Source organism: Metarhizium robertsii (genome assembly GCF_000187425.2).
Source record: "Metarhizium robertsii ARSEF 23 chromosome Unknown MAA_Scf_3, whole genome shotgun sequence".
NCBI classification, from domain to species: domain Eukaryota; kingdom Fungi; phylum Ascomycota; class Sordariomycetes; order Hypocreales; family Clavicipitaceae; genus Metarhizium; species Metarhizium robertsii.
This window is the reverse complement of record NW_011942171.1, coordinates 3,565,113-3,578,149: the sequence shown is the minus strand read 5'-3', so window position 1 is coordinate 3,578,149 and position 13,037 is coordinate 3,565,113. Positions and strand designations below refer to the sequence as shown.

The following is a 13,037-nucleotide window of genomic DNA, read 5'->3' as shown; positions in this document are numbered from 1 at the left end:
TGACGTGTAGGGACCAAGAGTGAATGATGGGCTGCCTAGATGTTGTAAAGTCGGCGAACTAAGGCTCTGTTATCCTCTGGCAGGATGTAGCCAAGACGCGCGGGTCTGGTGGGTGATTGAGGGTGAATGATGCTGTAATTCACAAGGTCTCTCTCTACACTAGGACTTGTTCGCATGATGATGGATGGGTGTAGTAATGCCGTCGAGAGAAGTGGGATCAATGAATAATAGTCTCAAGTGCTAGTTTTTGAGTGTCCCAACGACTTGTGTCTGTAGTAAATGTAGCCACGACTTGTATGTGCAACAGATGTGGCCAAGCTATCCAGGACCAAGAATAAATAACAAGCTCGTGTATTAAGTCTCGAAACTAAACCCCACATCTCTAGATGAGCCGGCAGCACGGGAACATGACGCTTACAATTGCAAAATCTGTATATAAAAAAAGACAATGGCCTCCGCGCTAATGTGGCACATGCAAAAAAAAATAAACAAGTATATACGACGAAACGCACAACGAAAGGGTCGTGCGTATAAAACAAGACGTAAAGGCGTACACGTGAATGTCAATTCAAGCACATGTATGCCGAGTGCATAAAAAAAAAAAAAAAAGAAAAAAAAGAAAGAAGCAGCCAATAAATAGATGGTCAAGGCAAAAAGCCAAGCCAAGCCAAGCCGAGTCAAGTCGTGGACCATGGTGAGTGACATGTCATCATGACAAGGCAACGAAAAAGGGCACACACACAGTTACAGGTTCGCCCTCTGCGGGCGCCACACGTCAATGGGCAGGTCGAAGCGCAGGTCGGCATTCTCCATCTTGAGGCCGAGCTGCCAGCGGCGCAGGCCGGGCCAGAAGTTGGGGTGGTGCTCGGGTGCGGCGTCATCGTCGGCGGCGGCGGCGGCGGCGGCGGCGGCCTCGGGCTGGGCAATGTCGAACCAGCCGAGGCGGGTGCGGCGGCTGTACTGGTTCGGGGCGAGCGAGCACCAGGCGTCGGTGCCGGGGAGCTCGCCGCGGCTGCCTCGGCCCCGGGGCAGCGGCGGCATGACGAGCGTGGTGTCGAGGCCGAGGCGGTTGACCCAGCCGGTGGCGAAGGGGAAGGCCGGCACGAAGCGGATGGGCGCCCAGGTGGCCTGGAAGAAGGGGACGGCGCTGGGCTGGGCCTCGGAGGCGTCGCCGTGGGTGTCGTGGGGGTAGACCTTGACGGTGACGGCGCCGCCGGGGCCAAAGTGCCAGTCGAAGCGGGCGAGGTGTTTGGGGGTGTTCCAGTCTGCGAGGCGGGTGAGTATGAGTATGAGGGGGGAGAGGTTGTGAGGGTGGAGTTGGGTGAGGGAAAGTGAGTGAGTGAGTGGGTGAGTGAGTGAGTGAATGAGTTGGGTGAGCAAGTGACAAGTGAGTGAGTGAGCAGGTGAGTGAGCGGTGATGCGTCAGTCAGCATAGCAGCAAGGAAGGCACTCACTCAGCCGCCCGTTGTAGCACGAGCGCTCCTGCGAAACGTAGATGCGCGAGATGCGCGGGTTGCGCCCCACCCCGGCCGGCCGCCCAGCCGACGTGTCTCGGGACCAGTCGAACGAGCCCGGCACCACCAGCATCTCGTCGTACGGACCGACGGGCGAGTCGCGATAGCGCAGGATCTGGATCATGCCCAGCCCGCCCACCGGCCGCCCCGACGCCGCCGCCGCAAACTCGGACCCGGCCTCGAGCGGCGAGTACGCGTGCGCCGGCAGCTGCGTTGACCGCGACCACCACGAGAAGAAGTAGACGTCGCCCGTGAGCTGCCACGGCGGCGCGACCGCGGGGATCGAGGGCGACGACGACGCGGGTGTGTCTTCCGGCGGCGACGAGTCTGTCGCGCCGTCGCCTCTCGGCTTCTCGACTACCGTCGTGGTTGTTGCCATGGCGTGGGCCGTGTCTTATTCCCTCCCTCTGTCTCTTCCCTGCCGTCTCTCCTCTATCAACCGTATACACGACTCGAGTTTTCTTGTCCCGGTCCCTTCTTTTTCTTCTTCTCCTTTCCTTGATTCTGCTGCCTGTTGTGTCCTATCTCGCCTTGTATCCCGCCCAAGCCGCAAGTCGACGCTACGTCGGCTCCAACCAGAATCAAAGAGCACTTGTAACAACACGCCGCTTTATCACAAAGAGACGAGTAAAAAGGGAAGACGCATACAGCGGACCGAGAAACACCCAGCCATGTCAGGCGAACAAGAACCAAGAAAAAAGAAGAGGGGGCCCGAGGGAGGGAATTCGATCCATCTATTAAGTAGGTCTCTTTTTTTTTTCCTTGGCCGGAGGCTGCGGCGTATGGAGACGGAAAAAACGGTGTCCTCGTCTCGCCCTCTCTCTCTCGCATTAACCGCGGGACACCTTGGGGAGCCGCGGACTCGCACGGCAAGCCGCTGTATAAACATGTGTTGCATTATTAAGGTCCCGCCGGTTTGGCCGTCTCCTCTTCTGCCCACCACCCACCCCCCCCCTCCTCCCTCGTGCCAAGCAAATGGATTAAAATGAAGAGCTGGCCCCATGTGCTTTGGCGGAGGGCGCGGCCGAGAAACGTGGAAGCCAGAAGCCAACCGGCCACACGGGGGGGGGCATCGTCGTGGCTGACGGCTGCATCGTGTGTTGGCCTTTCTTTGGCCGGACGACTCGAGAAAGCTCAAATCACCACGGTGCCCCAATACGCGCCAGTCCCCTTGGAAAGGCGTGAGCATCGCAGCAGAGAGGGCCGGGCTGGACATTGTCTTTTCCCCGGCGGGGCCACCGGACGAGGCGTCGCCGTCATGGAAGGCGTCGATTGCTCGATGCGTCTCGTAGCTGTCATGACGAGGACTCGCGTACATACTGTACAATGTATGTGCTCACAGACTCGATGGGCTCTCAGGCACAGCTCGGGTGCTGTTGATTCCGCATCGTCGGGACCGCAGAGCACAACTCCCCCTTAGCGACCCTGTCACCCTGTCACCACCCTTTCCCCCTTCCCCTCCCCTCCCCTCCTCCCTTGGCATGCGGCCCATCAAATTAGACTTCTGCTGTCTCTCGGGCGGGCAGGGTGGCCGTGGCAGGCGAATCGCCGCCGGGCAAGGGTCTCAGCCGGCGATGAAACCCCCTTCGAGGGCCCAACCACGCCCATGCCTCACTCACATGACGCACATGCCGTTGTCTGCAGGGCCGAGCGAACAGAGAAGCCCGTGTCCGAAACGGCTCGACATGGGCGTGTTGGCCGGCTACTACTTCTACATACGTACATACTTCTAATACATGTCCATCAACTGCATAAATCTTGTTTGGAGCGGCACAAAGGTTGCAGACGGGGGCCGCCCCCCAAGTCTTCCGTTGCATCGTGATGCCGGAATCGCCCAGTACACACGCATGTAGGTTTTCTGGTGACGTGCACGAAAGGGGGCGTGCTGCCGCGTCTTTTGGCAGCCCTCGTGGCTGTGTGTGTCCTGCGTCGCCCATTGCCGATGCGGTGCTGCGCGCCCGGCTGTTGGTCGATTCTCATCATGTTGGGGGCCGGGCTGTGCTACTTTCTCATGTGCTTGCCATGACGGTGTCGCTCGGCGTTGCCAATGTTGGAAATGGTGCCGTGGTGCCATGACTTGGACTGGCCGCCGACGACTCCCTTTGCGAGCGATTGCCCATGTACCTGGATAGTTTACATACTTGAGTAGTTTAGGGGGGTTGGAATACTGCAAAACAGCGCTTGAGAGGGAAAAGGGCATCCCGGCGCTCTTTCCGCTGGGGCTTCGTAGTAAAAGTCCATCCATGTACTTGATGTATGTGCTGGCTGCCTGATGACTTGGCCCTTGGCCGCGGCAGGGTTTCTCTCCGATACTAGATGTGCTCTGTATGTACATACGCTTTCTCCGAATCAGTCTAGATCCTCTTTCGTGTCTAAATAAATCCCCGACAGCCCGGCTATTGTAGTCTGTACAGAACCCTGGCAACCCATGGCATGCTGGTAAACACGACCGTCCAACCCGTTGAGAAACACCCTCTCACCCACCACCATTGCCATGCAGTCCGTATTCCATGTCCATCTTGTACTGTTTACTCCATTCATTACAGACGGCATGAATAGAGGCGCCAAGGCGACCGAGTAGGCAAATATACATATCATGGCAAACACCCCGGTCCACAAAGCATGGCGTGATTCCTGCCGGGCCACGTCGCACAAGGAACCACGGTAGCACAACTAGGGACGCAGGCTTGGAACTAGTCGATCGAGCTAGTCTAAATGGACGACATTCCCACTCTCTTGTTTGAAAACTGCCTCGGCGCGGAACTCATTACTCACCTGCCAACTCGCGTCCGCGCAAAGACGACGCTCGGCGGAAAGGTTTATAGTGGCTGACATGCTCACGAGGTGGTTGACTTGGCTGCGTATAGAAAGCCATACCATACTTACCATACGGTCGTACGCGCCGTCTTATACAAGGCGCTCGTGCTCGCAAACCACGTCTGGCCGTGCTCCCAGCTCAGCGTAGAGCCTCGCCAGAAGTGCCATTTATTAAATAACAAACACGTAAAACGCGCATCCGACATCAAACCGATCCTGCCATGACAGGCCTCCTACTCGTATTTCAAAGTGTGAGCCCATGGCACAACCGTCTGTCGCGCCCATCCACCACTACCACAACGAGAAACAACCTTGTTCCTATAAAACACCAACACCACAAAACCAAGTCGTCCCCCTTGCAGCCACTCACTGCTCCCTCGCCAGCATGCCAACCAACCCTCGTCCGCTCCCCGGCGCTCATCACCCAGTCACTAGCCATCCCCGCCATCTCAAGCACAAACGGGGGATTTGCACCCGCCGGACAATCTCCCACGACGGCAACTAGGAGCAGAGGAGAAGCACCGCCCCGCGGGGAAGAAAGCGCAATGCTACGCAAGCCTTGCACTAGGAGCGACTAGAGGACCGGGCATAAAGTCCGGGGCAGACACCAACCTGGATAGCTTCTCGGCCGAGTCGTCCTGGTTCTATGTCTAGCTGACTACTAGTCTCTCCAAGTTCCTGGTCATGTTGGCAATGACAATGACGGACGCCCGGGGCCTCCTTTACTCACGGCCCAACCCCAATGCCTCAGACATGGCCACTGCAACCGGACCAAGACCCGTCCAACCAATGTTGAATGCGCTCCGAGATTTTGACCAGTTCCTGTTCCCCCGACGCAGTTAGTCCGTCCTTACCCTCCGCGCCGCTGCATGTCGCAAACTTGAGAGGGGCGGTAGTTTCCTGGGCAGACCCGGGCTGTCGGTCTCATATCCGGCCAGAGAGACAAACAAACCGCTTCCGAGCCCACATTGTCTCGGTAGGACTCAAGTAGTAGCTATTCTTAGAAACTGTACCCTACATAGATGTTTCAGCCGTCATGGCTGTCAGCAAATCTCGGCTTCTTGGGCCGTGACATATGCGTCAGCACGTACGTACAGGCCCGTCATCCGGGGTTACACGAGGGCTACAATCACGGGACCTAGGGCAGAAGACTCCCACCGACTTGTTGTATCGAAAGAGCTCTTTGGTCAACTAGGCCTTGAGGAAGACCAAGGACCTTTGATGCCAAGGACTGCTATTAGATAAATTGAGTCGTGATGCTCCAAGCCTTTAGCCCTTGTCACAAAGCCAAATCACATCCCCTGTACGACTTGGCACACTATCCGCTGTCATTCCTTTCCAGTTGATCCTATTGTGTATGTTTTATACAAGAATCGGAGACAACTTTTGGCACGGCCCGAATCTGTTGCAACTTGTCTGAAACGAGTTTGTGAGAAGCGAGGGAAAGGCGATCCGGTCAACATGAAAATCATGTGTTAAATTATGTTAAATAAAGGTCTAGTCCTTTCGAGATATAAAAAACATGTCCGCTTGCTTTTCCACACCTTTAATGGCCTTGTTAATTCATCATCTTGATTTCCTTCCCAAAATCAGAACTTTCCCTTTGAACTGGCCTTTTTTTTACTATAAAGGGCCAGGCATTACTTAATTAAGGATGCCCCCTATAACAAAACAACGGAAGCCCTAAAAGCCAAAAATCCTGATTCCGGGGAACTAACCAACCCCTGCTTTCCCTGGAATCAGACTTCCTTGCTTCAAGAGGTGCCATTATTTTGTTATATAGAGCATCCCTGTTAATGTCGGCTGTGGCATCTTTTTTGCCCTTTTGGCCTCGTTCGCTTTGATCGCTGAAGCTTGCCACAGGCTACTTACTTGTGTTGGGCTTCTTGCCACGTTTGGGTGCAGTCATGTGGTTGTGAGGTTTAGCTTCTGTGGCCCATGTCAGCAAGTGTAAGACGAAAAGAGAAGATAGAAGCCAGGTGGCCAAGGTAGGTTGAGTGTATTGTAAGAGCTAAAACTTGTCTTTTTCCTCGCTGTGCGTAGTGCGGAGGATATGGTAGGGAAACCCTCTCCCCACGTGACATTGTTCACAGTGTGCGGGGTTGCCCTAAACCACCTTACGACTTGGAGAGCGAGATGGACTTTTGTGAAATGCGGACGAGGGCAGACCTCGTGTATATACGTTGTGTGTGGCCATTTCAAGTTTTTAAAGTGAGTTACTGGCATACGTAAAGTACGTCAGCTGGTACTACATACTTTATATTATGCCATTTCAGCTGGATGCGTAGGTGGGGTGGGCGTACATTAGGGCTCGTACTGCTCACAATATGTACTGCTGTGACTTGTATCTGGCATCATTGATCCCACATGGCGGATCAATACACACCAGACAGTTGTAATATTGTACAGAGGTTCAAGTTTACTTTCACCAACTTGGTGGTTAAGGCTATCGTGAGATAGCTTTAGTTAGCGTGCCGCGACAAATGACTAATTTTGTTAGCGTCAATATCTAATGCGTAGACGGTGTATTATTTTTACATATTATGCTTGCATGATACTTGTGCCATGCTTGTACTATCATTTGTCATCGAAATAAAATAATAAACACTTGAAATAAAGTCCTTTCTTTTCTTCTAATCTGATAGAAAGTAAAAACATATGACAATTCTAAAATCGTAATAGTTGCGCGAGGGTGCCCGTCCCCCCCCAATGACCACGAGTAACTAGGACACTAATTCGGGCTGTTGAAGGGCCAGAGTCTCAGCCTGGTTACAGACGAGCCCCATTCTGGTAGCTCGGACTGTGTCCTGGGTATCTTGACATTTGAACTTGCGACTAAAATATTGAGCCCATCCACTTGCCTGGGATCGACCTGGGAGTTGTTGCTGGATTGTACGGCAAAGTAGAGAATATCTGCAAGAAATGGTTGAACCTCTTGCGGCGTCAAGTCGTTAACCTCTCCTGCTGCCACCATCTTTATAATTGCCGACGTCAAGGGTATCGCCCCAGATATTTTGGATTCGGACCCCGTCATTCGGTTCATGGTGAAAATGGCCACCGTGCCTGCAAGATTTGGCGCCAGGTGCCAGTTGTCTTCGTCCTGTGGTGGTGGGCCGAAGAAGAAGTGGACGACGAATGAGCCATCTAGAGCTTCGACATTGACTTCGACATTTGCGACCCATTCGGTGTAGTGATTTCCCCTGAAGATGCTCGAGGCGTGGGGATCTTCTGCGTCATACTTGATGTTGGGTCTGAAGCTAGACCGTCCATGACCATTATTCGCCGGCTTCTTTGTTTTAGGACTGCTCCATCTGGAGCCAGCTTTTTTCTCCATTAGCCCGACAGGGCTAGAAGAACCGTACCAAATGTTTATCTTCTTGACTAGTGCCTCACGTAGGTCTTCATTATATCCCGTTTTCGTGATGGTGTCAGCATAAGAATATCCGAATGCAATTGTAGTCCTGGCCATATCTGAGTTCCAGAACTTTCCGTCATCTGTAGCAAAGAAGGGAGTCAGAGCCGACTCAGATGATTGCATGGTCCCTTTCAAAGCAGTAAAGCTAGTTTCTCCTGCAGACATGGGAGTAATCCAAGATGACGGGTTTAGTATTTGCCACATGGTTATCAATCGGTCAGTCATGGTGTGATGCAGAAAGAAGAGGGGATCAAATGAAGAAAGAGGGACATAGGTCAAGTGACCCTTGGAACCTCCATACATATGAATAACGTCGTGAACAGACTCGATGGAGTCCAACGCGGAAAGTCCTTGGGAAACAGCCCAGGCTTTGTTGCTGAATGAGTTGAATTCGTGGTAGCTGGAAAATAGAATGTATAGCCTTTGTTGAAGTTCTGGTAGCTTGGACAACAAAGCCTTATTTACTTCCTCATTATTTGACGGTGGTGAAGTGAGACTGAGTGTGGTATTTGGGGCGCGTTTCGTTTCGTTCCATTGCTTTAACTGTTTGGTAGTTAGTTAGAAAACCTCAGTTGCCATGGAGTTTTACTTGCTGGGTTCCATATCATAGCTTCTTTATCCAGCGGGTGAAATTCGTATGAATATAAAGGGTTCCGAATATTTTGCAAGCCATTAGGACCATATTGCAGTATAATAGGGCTCCAGAAGACATCAGGAAGATGGGTCTCGCCACTTGGTGCTGGTAGAGACCAGTCCCAGTATGGAGTTCTAAAGGTGGAAGCTGCTCGCTGGTATAGCCGCCGTTCTGTGGCATTCGTAAACATGAAGGCAATTGCATTGACCATCTTATGCATTTGTTGCTAATTGAAAGCGTCAATGTGCCGTGATACCTTGCTGGGCCTCTGGGTTTGGGACCCAAGTCTTACCTCGAATAGGGCCAGGTACGGTCGATGCCACATGGGAAATAATACCGAGCTATGGGTGCAATAACCAGACTGATCAGTCCCAGGGAGAGGCTCGACCCCGTTCCATGTTGTAAATGGAACGCCATGAATGCCTAGAATTATCCATCAGCAAGATCCACGGCATATATATGGTGTTTTTCAAAAGACTTGCCAGCAATTTGATACCATGATAGGGGATCGTCTTGGTCGGCGTACTGAAACATGCTCAGGGCAAGAATATAAAGATCCCATGCGTATTTATTGTCTCTCAATTGCCGTATTTCTAAACGTAAAGGAGTTGTGCTGTTTGCCGGAATCGGTAGGCGGCCAATAACAACTGGCCCTTTGGAGTCATCTCGCCGGGTAAGTTTGGATGTGTTCGTGCCAAAATTGTATGATTGCGAAATGGCAGTTGAGATAAAAAAGCCCAGTACAAACCACGGCACCATGCCCCGAAAATAGTGACGTGGCATTTTGAATCAGTGAGAATGCGGCCACCGCAACGAGTGTCGCTATCGTGCCTGCTGTCGGCGAGCTTCTGCTTCGTTCTAGATGTGACGTGTTGGTCAGATGCCGGGTCTTAGGAGAGCCGGGATGAAAAACAGTCCAGTGCTTAGGGGAGAGTATAAAAGACCGCAAGACGTTCTTTTTGTAGAGGCTCTGCAGAAATAGACTCTCGAATATGTCATCTCTGAAAAGGATCGGCAGTAAGATGACAGGATGCGACAAAGCAGCTAAATTGGAGAGGAAAACATGACGTGCGTGTGGAAAGGAATCGTATTCGCTAGTAGAGGGGGAAAGGCAAGAGCTCGATTCTGTAGCCAACAGCACGTGTCTGAATGCGAAAGCAGGGAAGGCGAACCATAAGTTGTACACACGGAAGGAGCAATACGCGCGGGTCGTGGATAGGAATGATGTATCATCACATCATCACTTTTGCCCTCACTTCGCCTCTCACGACCCGGGCAACGCCCACGGTACATAGAGTACGTATCGGATAAATCGATCCTGTAAATGTCTTATATTTGCTGAGGTGCAGTTGAATACAAAAGTAGTAAAGTAAGCAAACCCCCCGTTTGAACCATAGGAGAAAAGACGGCAGAAGCTAAAAGGAGAGCACTCAGATTGATCGTCCTGGGGCCGCTATGCCTTCTCGTACATACTCTTGACTCCTGCCCCTGATGAGACTTCCTCCGGCTCTGCAAACACCTTCTGAAAAACATCGCCTAGCCTTCGCAGAATATCGTCTCCGTTTTGAGCAATCTGGTAATGCGTCACCAGTCGGCCCCCGGATACGGTGAGACCAGCAGTCCGGCTCAGCTCGATGAAGCGGTCGTCGCTACACTTGGCCGAGTCGAGATCAATCCAGCACATGTTTGTGTGCACCGGATGAACGAGTTTGCCACCCATGCCACTCCACAAGGCCTCAACCTTCTTGGCCATATCGTGTGACGCCTTGAGCCAACCATCACTGCCGTCAGCCTTCTTGCCAAACGTTTCGTCTACGGCAACTCTAGCACAAGCCGTGATAAATCCAGGTTGCCTCATACCACCACCAATGGATTTGCGAACCCACCGAGAGTGCTTAAGAGTCTCTTGGGAACCAACGAGAAGGCTTCCAACCGGTGCTCCAAGGCCCTTGGAGAAACACAAGCTAATTGTGTCAAAGTGAGCACAGAACTCGGGCAACGAGCCAGCACCAGCTGCCACAGCCTCCCACAAGCGAGCGCCGTCGCAGTGCATTTTAATTCCATGTTGTCTTGCAAAATCGGAGATTCGCTTGACCTCGGACAGAGGCATAATCATGCCATTAAGAGTATTCTCCAGACTAATCACTCGCGTTGGACACGCATGCACATCATCGCTGAGCACAACATTCTTCTTGATATCTTCAAGGGTCAAGTGGACACCGTTTTTTGGAACTACTGTCATCACGGTAGCACCAGTAAGCGTTGACACACTGCGAGGATCGTGACCAAGATTAGCATGGTGCAACCGTGAAACAGAAAGACGAGATGTGTGAGATGGTTACTTACCCACCGGCTTCGTATTGAATAATATGCGAGCGATGATCGCATAGAACGGAGTATGGTGGCTGAGCCAGAAGACTCCTAAGGGCGAGTTGATTGCCCATGGTTCCTGATAGGACGAACAGTCCGGCTTCCTTGCCCGACAACGCAGCAACGTGAGCTTCAAGTTCCATTGTGGTCTTGTCTTCTCGAAAGACGTCATCTCTCAATGTACATGACTGGATGGCAGCAAGCATAGACGGTGTTGGTGTTGTCATTACATCGCCTGAATACTCTTGCGTTAGCAATTGCCTCGTCGGAATACCAATCGCAGTCGCGGTCTTGATATACCAAGTGCTGTCACCTCTTACTTCTCAAGTCAAATGCGGCGGGGCCCTTAGCACCAATCCATGCGTTATGTTCCCCCTCAAATCCTGCCATGGTGTTGCTGTTGCTCATTCTGGCTGCTGAAGATGATATGAACCTGGTCCGCTGCGGCAAAGTTGGGGAGTGTGAAATTATTCGGAGGCTGGTTGATGTCCAATTTATAGTAGCTTGATGGAGCTGAAGGTAGGATCGATGCCTCATTGTTTAATTCTGTCGACTCCCCCTCCTCCCTGCCCAGGTGAGCAGAACTAGAGCAGACGTTTGTCTGCCTGCCGTTCCCCGATCCCCCCACCCAGCGATGGAGCCTGTCAATGACAGGGCGTAGTCTGTGTTGTTCGTGCTGTTCGCGTACTTGGAATCATCTGGAAGAGTGACGTAGGCGGATAAACGGGTTCAAGGTTTGAGGACAGGATTCACGATTTAATGGTGAAACCGTAGCGAAGTGTCTGTTTGCCTCAACCAGAGTCTCGCATCTCCCACGTTAGATTGGTTTGATTGTGGGGGCGACGCATTGGGACTAGCACGGCTATTTACTGATAGAGGTGAAAGAGCGTTTGAAGGTTGTCATGGGCACACAGCACGAGAAAGTGGGAAATGGACCCCGTCGTCAAAGGCTCCCAGATAATTACTAGTATTAAACAAAGGTCAGGAATATTGAAGAAGATAAAGAAAAGCCGAATACCTATGATATGAGCATGATTCTAATCTTTCTGGCGGATTCACATTGACCCCTTTGCCCGTGCTTCGAAGTACCTAGGTATTTGGACAGTTTAATCAGTTCCTTCCTCTTTGAAATATGTACACACGTACATAAGGCAAGAACCACCTTGATCCCGCCTTGGGGCACTGTCGTGCGCCCTTTGCCTCTGGGCTTGCAGACCTCACAAGAGTTGGCAAATGTAGTAGATTTGGCGATTCACTTTGAAATCATCTTTGGACAACCCTTCCGTCTTATCCAGAATGAATCATGGCCCTTTTTGGCATTATCACCACCGATTATTGCTGTCTTACCTAGCATGCGACAGCGAAACACAACCAGCCACCGTCTTGAGACCAGCCAATGCTGTCACGACGGCGAGCGTACTTGACCATGACCAGGTTCAGGTCGTAGCAACATGTTGGATTCAAGCCATTGAGCCTCTACGATATCCTCGGCAGCATTGTACTCCATAAACTGGATTCGCAAACGGCATGCACTCTTGCCTCCGCCATCGCAAACTGTTGCACCCACTGCCACCCCATCCACCGCCACTCTGTTGGATGGGCCAAGTTATCGAGTACACAGAATCCAGCGTGGATGAGTTCGGGTGCTAAAAACTAACACGGGCCAGACTCTTTACAGGTGACACAGTTGCGCACTACGAAGCTTCAGCTGAAATGGTATTATGGAGGTGACCCAGCGGCGTCAGCCGAGCGCCTTGGGTCAGCCTTGGTCGTCGCGTGGCTTTGATATTCTGCAACTCTCACGAATTCAACCACTGTTTCCCCTGCAGGGCAAATTAGCCAGCACAAGGAGAGGGCTGCGGGTAAGAATTGGGGGTTCCAACAGACGAGAAAGAAAAGGAAGGGGATAAGAGAAAAAGAAAGAAAATTGTGAGCAGGGTGAGCCTGTTGGGATGACAGGGAACACGCAGCTACATGCCTCAGGACCAGCAGCGTGCTTGCGGGCAAGCTGCAATGATGAGTTGGCCAACGCATCAAAGTGGCCCGTGTGCAGCGACAACACAGCACCATGCAGCCAGTAATAAGGTGCCGTTAAGTCGTCGTTCGTTGTGTCCTCCCTTTCCGCCGAGCTCTAAGGGTGTCCTACGTCTATCTTGTATTTCTTTCTCTTCATTTCCCCTTCTCCCAGGCTGGCCAGTTTTTCTTCCCCCAAACCCACTTGGTCGCTTTCTTCGCTGCGAGTCATCAGAGCTTAACTCTTCAGTGCCTGCCGCGCCATGAGTAGGGC

At 52.2% G+C, this 13,037-nt stretch overlaps 3 protein-coding genes across 3 annotated transcripts; all 3 read right to left on the bottom strand.

Annotated features, from left to right (window-relative positions):
• Positions 1-744: 744 nt before the first annotated feature.
• On the bottom strand, positions 745-1,893 carry MAA_03354 (uncharacterized protein; the record flags this gene model as incomplete). The annotated part of the gene is made up of 2 exons (XM_007821352.1): positions 745-1,265; positions 1,455-1,893. The coding sequence occupies 2 exons, from the start codon at positions 1,891-1,893 to the stop codon at positions 745-747; spliced, it is 960 nt and encodes a 319-aa protein (XP_007819543.1).
• A 5,169-nt stretch (positions 1,894-7,062) lies between these two features.
• On the bottom strand, positions 7,063-7,950 carry MAA_10988 (uncharacterized protein; the record flags this gene model as incomplete). Its single annotated transcript, XM_011412933.1, has 1 exon — positions 7,063-7,950. The coding sequence occupies one exon, from the start codon at positions 7,948-7,950 to the stop codon at positions 7,063-7,065; it is 888 nt and encodes a 295-aa protein (XP_011411235.1).
• A 1,883-nt stretch (positions 7,951-9,833) lies between these two features.
• On the bottom strand, positions 9,834-11,140 carry MAA_03355 (threonine aldolase-like protein; the record flags this gene model as incomplete). Its single annotated transcript, XM_007821353.2, has 3 exons — positions 9,834-10,650; positions 10,727-10,985; positions 11,071-11,140. 3 exons carry the CDS (start codon positions 11,138-11,140, stop codon positions 9,834-9,836), a joined length of 1,146 nt encoding a protein of 381 aa, XP_007819544.2.
• Between the last annotated feature and the right edge of the window lie 1,897 nt (positions 11,141-13,037).